General features: G+C 39.8%; 1 protein-coding gene and 1 long non-coding RNA gene across 2 annotated transcripts in view; both read right to left on the minus strand.

Annotated features, from left to right (window-relative positions):
• Positions 1–796: 796 nt before the first annotated feature.
• si:ch211-196c10.15 (uncharacterized) overlaps positions 797–11,131 on the minus strand; it is a 33,285-nt gene continuing 22,950 nt past the window's right edge. The window contains exon 2 of the mRNA XM_055227374.1: positions 797–957. Within this exon, the coding sequence (XP_055083349.1) occupies positions 851–957 (107 nt within the window). The 3' untranslated portion in view covers positions 797–850. The remainder of the gene's footprint in view (positions 958–11,131) is intronic.
• On the minus strand, positions 9,392–10,983 carry LOC129456857 (uncharacterized). Its single transcript, XR_008648981.1, has 3 exons — positions 10,845–10,983; positions 9,850–9,915; positions 9,392–9,541 (listed from the first exon to the last, which is right to left on the minus strand). It is a non-coding gene; the product is annotated as an uncharacterized LOC129456857 (long non-coding RNA).

Consider the following 11,131-nt stretch of genomic DNA (forward strand, 5'->3'; position numbering starts at 1 on the left):
TCCACACATAAAGGCCTTATGTGCAGTGTACACAAATGATACAACAGTGATTCTTAATCAGGAAAACCAGGTAATGGAAGTTAATGTATTATTAGCTTGTAACTTTTCAATATATTTCACAAGAAATATTCCACTGAACAAAGTGCATTGAACACAAAGGACAAAAACTGTGAACTTTATTTTAAGTAATTTTATTTATTTGGCATTTGGCAAAACTCACACAAAGAGCTTCAAGAATTTTAATTGAAAGATTAATTTATTTGTTCTCTTTAGCTTGGTTAGTGAATCAGAACATATTCTTTTGAACATGTTTGAGAGGGGGTAGCAAAAAGCATTTTAATTTGATATTTAATTTTAATGTATTATTTTGATATGTATTTATTTTAATGTATTAATTTGATAAAGCATTTTAATTTGATATTTAATTTTAATGTATTATTTTGATATGTATTTATTTTAATGTATTAATTTGATAAAGCATTTTAATTTGATATTTAATTTTAATGTATTATTTTGATATGTATTTATTTTAATGTATTAATTTGATAAAGCATTTTAATTTGATATTTAATTTTAATGTATTATTTTAATATGTATTTATTTTAATGTATTAATTTGATAAAGCATTTTAATTTGATATTTAATTTTAATGTATTATTTTGATATGTATTTATTTTAATGTATTAATTTGATATTCATTACATTTAAATGTATTAATTTGATATATTTTATTATATTTTATTAAATTTGTCAGTATCAAATGGTTCAATCAGTTGGTTAAAAAATGTGTATAGGATTACATTTTTTATGAATTTCAGGGAATGTTATTAAAGTTTTGTTATAAGTTAATCTATGTTTCTATATTTCTTTCTTTCTTTTTTTTTTTTTTTTTCTCCATCTCTGCCTGGGGGAGCTTGGTCTGGTCTGCTGCAGGAGGAGCCCTCATCACCACCAGCTCTGTGGGAACAAACACAAGAAGAGGGGGAGCAGAAAACCACACAAGAACCACACTATTTACATACTATTTACAACAGAAATAACAGAACGATAACACAGCAAAACACACAGCACTATACTAAATTTAAAATCTGTCATATTTTTCTTATTTCTTTCAGTTTTTTTTTTTTTTTTTTTTTTTTTTTTTTTTGTTTCACACTAAAACACAAGAACCACACTATTTACAACAAAACTGCAGAATAATAACTAATACTTATATGTATATATGTATTTTAGGGACATTTTCAGAAGGGTCACGTGATGGTGTAGTGGAGTGTTTTGTAGGCGGCTTACATGGTTTTGCCAGACAGTAGCATCCTACAGCATCTTGTTTGTTGGCTGTTTGTATTTGAAAATAAAAAACCAAACAGGTTCAAGGAGCGTATCACACACATGGGACAAGGCACTAAACAGCAGAGTAGGGTACGCACCCTGTGGGGGTGAAAATGTGTCCTATTAAGTTATTGATGCAGCAAACATAACATATGAAATATATGTTTTTACACATATATACATACGCAAATTAGATTGTATATGCATAAATAGTCAGGCACTGCAAAAAAAAGTCTGAAGTGCCCCCCCCCCTACTGTTTGGCATTTTATCCTGTGTGTGATAAGAAGTAGGCTCATTCGCCACAATTTATGCTCCTTGGACCTGCTCGTTCTTGTTTTCTAAGCACAAACAGCCATATCATGGGTTTCAAGCTATAGCTACCACCCTCTGTGGTCATACCAATTAAGCAATTCTAATCTAAATATTATATCATCAAATGCAGTGGGATGCAGTCCTGGAGAAGGCATCAGACAGTAGGGGGCGTATGCTTCTCCTACTGTCTGACAAAACCATGTAAGCCGCCAACAAAACTTGTCACTACACCATCACGTGACCCTTCTGAGGAAACATGCAAAGCAGCACACAGCAAACAATCAATATATATACATATTAAAAAAAACTTTTTTTTCCCACACCTATGTACAATATGATACAATGTCATAGTCAGTTGGGATCAGTGGAGTGCCAGGAAAAAGTCAGCGGAGTGCCACGTATACAGAGCAGGCAGGGGCATACCAATCATAGGGGTTCAGAGGATTAACAGTAGAGGTGGGTGTATCAGGAAGATCAGGGAGGTACATATCAGGAGCAGCAGCACGTGCCTCAGCATAAGGAACAATGCGAAACTTAGGACGAGTGTAAAGCTTGCAAGAAGAAGCAGTAGAGGTGGGCACAGCAGGAGCAGCAGAGGTGGGCAGAGCAGGAGCAGCAGAGGTGGGCAAAGCAGGAGCAGCAGAGGTGGGCAAAGCAGGAGCAGCAGAGCGTGCCTGAGCGTAAGGAACAGAGCGAAACCTACGACGAGTGCGGAGCTTACCAGCAAAAGCGGAGGTGGGCACAGCAGGAGCAACAGAGGTGGGCATAAGAGGAGCAGCAGAGGTGGGCAGAGCAGGAGCAGTAGAGGTGGGCAGAGCAGGAGCAGCAGAGGTGGGCATAGGAGGAGTAGCAGAAAGGAGCATATCAGGAGCATAAGAGGTGGGCATAGGAGGAGTAGCAGGAAGGAGCATATCAGCAACATAAAAGGTGGGCATAGGAGGAGTAGCAGAAAGGAGCATATCAGGAACATAAGAGGTGGGCATAGGAGGAGTAGCAGGAAGGAGCATATCAGGAACATAAGAGGTGGGCATAGGAGGAGTAGCAGGGAGGGGCATATCAGGAACATAAGAGGTGGGCATAGGAGGAGTAGCAGAAAGGAGCATATCAGGAACATAAGAGGTGGGCATAGGAGGAGTAGCAGGAAGGAGCATATCAGGAACATAAGAGGTGGGCATAGGAGGAGTAGCAGGGAGGAGCATATCAGGAACATAAGAGGTGGGCATAGGAGGAGTAGCAGGAAGGAGCATATCAGGAACATAAGAGGTGGGCATAGGAGGAGTAGCAGAAAGGAGCATATCAGGAACATAAGAGGTGGGCATAGGAGGAGTAGCAGGGAGGGGCATATCAGGAACATAAGAGGTGGGCATAGGAGGAGTAGCAGAAAGGAGCATATCAGGAACATAAGAGGTGGGCATAGGAGGAGTAGCAGAGAGGAGCATATCAGGAACATAAGAGGTGGGCATAGGAGGAGTAGCAGGGAGGAGCATATCAGGAACATAAGAGGTGGGCATAGGAGGAGTAGCAGGGAGGAGCATATCAGGAGCAGCAGGGGGGTCAGAGCAGGAGCAGCAGAAGGGGGCATAGCGCGGGCAGCAGAGAGGGCCATGGCAGGAGTAGCAGAAAGGGGGCATAATAGGAACAGCATAGATGGGCATAGCAGAAGTAGCAGGGAAGGCCATAGCAGGAGCAGTAGGGAGTATGCGTGTTTGCATGAGTGGGCGTGTGTATATGTTTCTGAGTATGTATGTGCATGTTTGTTTAGATGTGTATGTGAGTGTGTCCATGAGTGTGTGAGGTCTTAACTCCAGATGTGAGGACGTGTGCAGGAGGTCTGGACGTGTGCAGGACGTCTGGACGTCCCGAGCAGAGCTGGGCTTTGGCTCACACAGATCTGTGGAGAGAAACATTTGTGTCAGACACTGATGCTGCAAACAGGGCTCACACACAGCAAACCCAGAGAGGACAACAAAAGGAGCCTAAATGATAAAACTGTAGACACCAAAATGCTTCTTATGTTTGTTCCTAAAATTTAAGTTTATGCCAAAAGCTGAATGTGCATGGCAAAAGTTCATTACTATTACAATGTTTTAAAGTCAGCAGTTTAAAGCAGCTCTTTGCACACATGTTATATTAGAAGATACGTTTTTTTAATAACCCCAAATGCATGTGAATGTTTTGAAATAATACACTGGTAGTTTTTCTAATTTTTTTAATACTTGGCCTCTCAGTGTGTAACAGTGTCTGCAGTACTAGATCAACAGTGGTTTTGATCAACAGTATTTTGATTGATTTATTTAAGTCATATGTATTACCCTGAACTAATAGTGAATTTGTCATGTTTTAAGGTCGACTATATTTGTAGAGCGAAGGCATGTTACACATGTTACAATGCTTTTATGCACAAAGGTACCCAATTTGTGAGTGCATCGCTATTTCAACATACACATATTTCATCTGACACACTGTGTGGACCTCAAGTGTCCTGTACAACACTTTATTCTCACCCACTGAAAGGCAACAATGCAAAAAGCAGCAGGTGAAAACATATGGTCTTCTGGGAGTCTAAGGTTAAATCCAGAAGGTTAATAGATTTTTTTTTTTTTTTTTTTGAAAGGACAAAATATTGAATAACGCACAAAATCTGGTATTTTCAAATGACAGAACACAAAATTTGCAAAACAAAATCACATCTGAAGGAGTATTGTAAGAAACACAAATGTTCACATGTAGTACAATGTAGTACTGTATTGTGAAATAACAATACAATACAATTTCTTTAAAAAGTTACTAGAGTAAATACAGTAGTCTGCTGTATTTCATTACTGAGTACTTCCAGCCTCTGTGGCCTATACACACAGCCTGATCATTTTCATTTAGTATGAAAAGGAAATCATAAATGCACAAGGGCGAACATTTATTTGAATAAACTCACTGCAAACTGATCTGGGGTTTTGTTAAAATGTCATTTTGATATATTGGTTGTTTTCTGTGTAATACCCCATAAGGACTAAGTCAACATGGAAAGTCACAAACCTCACGGTCAGGCCTCAATATTTAGATAGCCCCATGTCTCCGCTTTGAGACGCCGTTTGGATTTACATGAGAGCACGACTGGTTGCGGAGTTACGCTGCTGGAAAGTCCGCAACCCGCTCTATCGGCGACGATACGATCCGACGCTATAGGGTTAAACTAACTCGCGCTTGTTTATGCGTGTGCAGCGCCCATGATGTGACCTAGGGTCAGGTGTAATCTGACTTTGTCCTGTATATTAGTCGTGTGACTGGATGGATGACGGGACGTGGTCTACCCAAAATGCCTTCGCGATGGACGTAATGAACACCCCTGCCATAAGGACTAACGTGAACATGGAAAGTCACAAACCTCACGTGTTTTTCTCCCAGAAGTCTCGCAGTCAGAGTCAGGAGGCGGTCAGTAGAAGTCTGGGTGAAGTCTGGGTCCCAAAGTGATGTCTTTTCCGATGAAATCGTCAAATGAAGTTCACAAGTGCAGGTTTTGGCGCAGCCGAGGTTTGCAAAGTTTGCAGTGAGGCGCTTGGCAACAACAACCACAACATAAACAGGACGCATGTGCGTACTGACGTCAGCACGCGCGCATCTCTGCGTGACCTATAACCGGGTTGGATGAAATACTCTATTTTGTTAATTAAGTAAAAGTTCACATACAGGAGCAAAGAAAGTACCTGTTTCAGATGTACTTAAAGAGTAAGAAGTAAGTTTGCTCATATTTTGAGGTCCTGTAAGGTTTCAAATGTATTGACTGAAGATTTGTGCTGAATTTTGCTCAATAGAAACGACTGTTTTTATTTGTATATCTTTTGTAATTCCTCCAGGTACTACAGACACAAGTGGTTTCCTCTACTGACGAATTTATTGACATCCATCTTGCACATGAATCCAAATAAATACACTCGTGAAAACTAAAGAAACACATAGACAGAACAATAATTAACTTAATGAAAAATAAAGACATTCGACAATTACCCTTTGAAAATAAAATGCGGTAGACAAACTAACCTCGTTGGCTGTATACCGAGAGGGATTAACTGAGATATCTTCTTTCTTCTTAAATGTATTCTGAAACTGCAACCCAATCGTCTGCTTTTAATCATGCCACTTTTCTCATTTAGCTGAGATCGCTTCTTCTGCGCAACTAGCATTGCTTCACATGTACACAGACCTTAAACTGCGCCCTCTAGTGACACTCCACAAAATTACACCTAAATAATATAAAACATATGAAAACTAAAAAGTGGCAGTTACATCTTTGTTTGCTCAAACTATGAACGTGTTAAAAATAAACCCTGAGCCTTTTTAGCAGGTCTCAAACAATAAGAAAGAATACTTTTACTTTTCAGCCCAAAAATGTAATGCAGAGCCACAAGTACAGATACTGCTCTTAAATAAAGTGAAGTAAAAGTAAAAAGAGTATACTTTAAATTAAACCTAAGTAAAGTACAGATACCTAAAAGTACAGTACTTTACTACTTTTACTCTGTTAGGTTCCACTAGTGTATATAACCCACAGCCTGTTAAAAATGATCTATAGCTCTTTTTACCAACGCAGCATCATAGGCCGACCTGTCTTGATGTCGGGACAGCAAACTCTCTGCGACAATTTGCTGAATGCCCCTCTCTGTTCAAAGTCCACTAGCCTAAAATACCCAGGTGAAATTAATAAATGTGTTAGATTTCTAATGTGGTCTGTTGATCCTATTTTTCAAACAAAGATGATCTAAGTTCCCTGTACACAACCTACTGACAGATTGTACTTTGCTCCAGTAGGCCCAGGTGACAGCTGTGCAGACACCTGATCTAATGTCCTCTTGTGCTGTGGACACCTGTGCAGACACATGTCCCACAGTGGAATAAATATGATCAGGATACAGAAGGTTTGTATGCAGTCATTCTGGGGTAGGTTATATTTGCTAAACTGACAGAAATACTGGGCTATTAAATGAACTGTTTGAAGGCAACATCTAATTTACAATTTGCACGAGACCAAACATCAATCATTTACAAGGTAAGAGTGATGCAGGAGAGCAAGAACCCTTTACAGAATGTGGTGCTCCAACAGTGGTGTTACTTAATATGGGTGTAGACCTGGTAACTAATCTAGCATTTGGAGGAAATGAAAAAAGACAATTTTTGAACACAAATATATCAATTTTAAGAGAGAAAATACAAACAGAAACCATGTACAATCAATGTACAAACATTTTGTACAAGACAATATCATTATCAGCAGATTATATTTGACAGAGTCAGGTAGAGCAACTCAGCACCATCAAATAATCCATGAATCCATTACATTTTGAACACATCCAAACTAATGACAGCAATGACACAACTCCAGTTTGCTGTGGTGAGAGACGCTGTGCAGACAGATCCTGTTTGTGGTTTAAGTGGTGCCTGAACTATACTCTACTGATAGGCAGCCAACACAAAAAATATATTTAAAAAAATAATAATAATCAAACTGTTGAATGCATTACATTTTGACTTGATGCCCATCCCCCATCCCATAACTTTCAATTTTCATTACTATCCCAGCAAATAAGTTAAATCCTTCCTTTAGAGCAAAACAGATGAACAAAAATAACAGTAGAGCACTTTGCTGTCTTTGATTTAAGAACACATGATCCCAGCGCATCGTTCAGTCATCCAGTGTAACTCTGCCTGACCTTGATATGTTTCATTCTAATGCCACTTCTCGCTGTAGTGGGACTTGCTGGGCCCTCCACTTGACCCCTTGACTCTGTCTGGCACAGTGCTGACACAGAGGCATTAATGGCTTGGATGTTCTCCCTACCAGCACCCGGTGCGGTGAATTTGACAAATGCTCACTTCTATGTACTGTTTGAAGTACCTGGCCGACGAAGGGTACTCCTCAGTGCAGCCACTGAAATGGGACAGGCCTACGCCACGGAGCGTACTGTCTGTGCGCTTACATTACATAGTTTATGTTACGTCGCCTAGCAGCCATAACGGTTGTTGACTCATGACCTAGACGTGTAAAATGGACACTGAAATATTTAGTTTTATTTTTAATTCTTTATTATTTCATGGAAGAAGAGTCAAGGTGTTGTTGTCACAGGTGTTTATTTCTGTTTAGAATGAATGTAGTAAGGAATTAATCTTTCCCTTTGAATATCAATAGGCAAATATAAAGTTATAGGTGATTTCTTCCCAGTTACAGCTACTTCATAACTTTAACAAAATATCCCTTGTTAAAAAATAATAACAGAGACAGAAACCAATATAAATTTTACATTCATTGTCTATAAACCAGAGAACACTGATTAGTTGTACATAAAGTGGGATATTGCAGTTTAACGATTCGGTATTTGGGCCAGCTTTAATTTGATCTGTGGCTAAACCACTTTAATACCAGTCGAGGGTGCTGTTTACCTTCTATGCCGTGTGCCAGTTCATTTCATCTTATTATTGTAAGATATTTTCTAGCGTGCAGCACTACCACTCAAACTGGTATCTTGATTTACTAATGCTAAGGACACGTGCCCACCAGGGGGCGCACACCTATGGAATGCACCAGAACTCATGAAGATGTTGTGACTTTATGTTTCAATCTCTTGGTCCTCTTTGACGCTTACACCAGAAACAAACACTCTTACATTATTCTTATTATTGCAATAATCATTTCTAATGATAATAATGTCTTCTTATTGTCTAGCAATAACTGCACATTCCTTTATTCCATGTAACTCCTCCTTTTTAATCATCAAACACACGGCCTGTACAGATCTTTATTCAGATTTAACAGTTTCATGTTGCACTGTTGTAGATGAGGTAAACCAGCACGAACATTTGAATGTGTATTGCGCAACGGACTCCATTTTCGTCTCTTTTTTGTGTAGGCTCGGTGCATGATGGGATATAGCAGTGCGTGAAGTGTGCATGGATGCACGCTTCGGTTACGTCTGATCTGATGGAAATGCTGGAAAGGGCAAAGGGCATGGCAGGTTTGTCGGGCGCATTCAGTCGGGTGCATTGAAATGGGACAGCCCTTGTCGCGCCAGAAATTAACTGCCCTTTGACGCACACTTCCAATGGTGAATCTAAGGCCATTTTGGCGAATTGAGACACGGCCTACGTTTAACAGGGACGCCATATTGGCAGTAGGGAATTAGGGGTAATAAATGGCACTGAGTCCTCTGTTGATGTTTTTTAGTCTTTAAATTAAATTGTTGACAATGATTTATCTTAAAAGTAATCAAAGTAAACATGAGTGACCCTTATCTGGAACAGGTGTAATTTTAAAGAGTATAAAACGTAGATTTCGCCTTAACTCTGTGATATCTGGACATCTGGTTTACTTTTCACTTTCTTATATCAAAAAGGTTCCCTGGAGATGTTTCTGAAAATGTACTTTATTATGTATTATGTATGTACATGTACCTATAAACTGATACTGACAGTTTATATAGAGTGTGAAATAGATAAAACAGTAAAAACATGATGTGCTCTCTCTAATGTGCACATGTTGTAGCCTGTTAGCAGCTAACTCACTCATGTCCATGTAATAAACACAAAAAACTAATTTAGCTTTAGTTTGTGAGTTTATTTTCTACAACAGACATTTCTAAGCAGGCGGCGGACAGCGAGTTACACATCATCACACACTCATTCTCCAACACTAATGTTTTATAGACCTACATGCACCTGTTGCTTCTCTTAAAACTGAATATTTTTTATAGACATTTTGGCGGTTACAACAGCAACACAGATTCTTATGTTGAAAAAAACTCAATAATTAGTTTCCTTTGAGAGAAAACAAAGAGATTTTATTTCACAAATTTCTCATTGCTGTTCATTGGCTGGAAGTTCAGTTCTCGGCCCCTGGTGGTGGGGGACCCGAATCTGCAACACAAAACATGAGCTACTGTAGAAGGGACAAACATCATCTTCTTACACATGTATACAAGAATAATATTTGTTTCACGGCCAATAGAACTCAATTTCTATTCTTTTTATTTTTTTTTTTTGACTGAAAACGAGTTATGCACAGTAGTTTGAATATAGCCGGTTAGCCTCTGTCGTGCCTTTGAACTGTTGCAATTTTTCCATAATGACCTGCAAAAGACAGTAACGCTAACGCTGTTGGAGCGTGTTTGGCCCAACTTAACATTTTAAGTTAATCAGACGTAAAAATATTAAGTTTTATCTACCTTTACCTCCCAGTTGCGGCTCAGATTTCCCTGTTGTAATATTCAGGAACTCATCTCCAGGTATTACTATGAAAACAGACAGAAAATGTAAAAAATAATTTACACAAGCTACAGGCACCAAAAATATGGATTCATGATTAAGTCAAAAGTTACAAACCAAATTGTGTTTATGCAACTTCATTTTATAGAGACCAGTGTTTTAAGGTTGAACTTGATGAACATTGTAACACACAGAAAGTACTATTATTTTGTGAAAATGTTTGTCTTGTACTACAACATAACTTTAAATCTGTCTATCTACATAAATACAAGCAGCTGATATCTCCAGTCTACAGGTCAGATCTGCGGAAATGCAACCTCAATAAAAATGCATGTTTTAAGCAATAAAAACACTTAAATTAATCAAACAGATACATGTGGCTAGCATGGCTAGCAACGCCCTTCGAGACAACTGTTGTTGTGATTTTGGGCGTTACAAAAATAAATGAATTGAATTGAATTGAATTGATTTACCGGTCAATCTACGTTCCTACCCTCACCTATGGTCATGAGCTGTGGGTAATGACCAAAAGGACAAGATCGCGGATACAAGCGGCTGAAATGGGCTTCCTCCGCAGAGTGGCCGGGCGCACCCTTAGGGATAGGGTGAGGAGCTCGGTCACACGGGAGGAGCTCGGAGTAGAGCCGCTGCTCCTACACGTTGAGAGGAACCAGTTGAGGTGGCTCGGGCATCTGCTTAGGATGCCTCCTGGACGCCTCCCTAGGGAGGTGTTCTGGGCATGTCCCACCGGGAGGAGGCCCCGGGGAAGACCCAGGACACGCTGGAGGGACTATGTCTCTCGGCTGGCCTGGGCACGCCTTGGGGTCCCACCGGAGGAGCTGGAGGACGTGTCCGGGGTGAGGGAAGTCTGGGAGTCCCTGCTTAGACTGCTGCCCCCGCGACCCGGCTCCGGATAAGCGGAAGAAAATGGATGGATGGATGGATGTATTCTTACCTTCATCATTTCCAATCATGACCCCATCCGCCATGATGTGGAGCACCAAAACGGTTAGCATGAGCAGGCCAATAAGTTGCACCTTCATGGTCCAGCTGAATCAAAACTAACCTCAGCCTCAGCAAAAAAGTGGAGCTGAACAGACTTACAAACGAGCTGTAGTCAATGCGTCGCTTTAAATAGACTATGTCTGCCATGGAAATGAACTCGCCAGACCAGATTCCAGGTTTGTCAGAATATACGTGGCACGTGAACAGTCTGGTTTGCATTTTTTGCACTCTTCAAAA

This window comes from Periophthalmus magnuspinnatus, chromosome 15 (genome assembly GCF_009829125.3).
Source record: "Periophthalmus magnuspinnatus isolate fPerMag1 chromosome 15, fPerMag1.2.pri, whole genome shotgun sequence".
Taxonomy (NCBI): domain Eukaryota; kingdom Metazoa; phylum Chordata; class Actinopteri; order Gobiiformes; family Gobiidae; genus Periophthalmus; species Periophthalmus magnuspinnatus.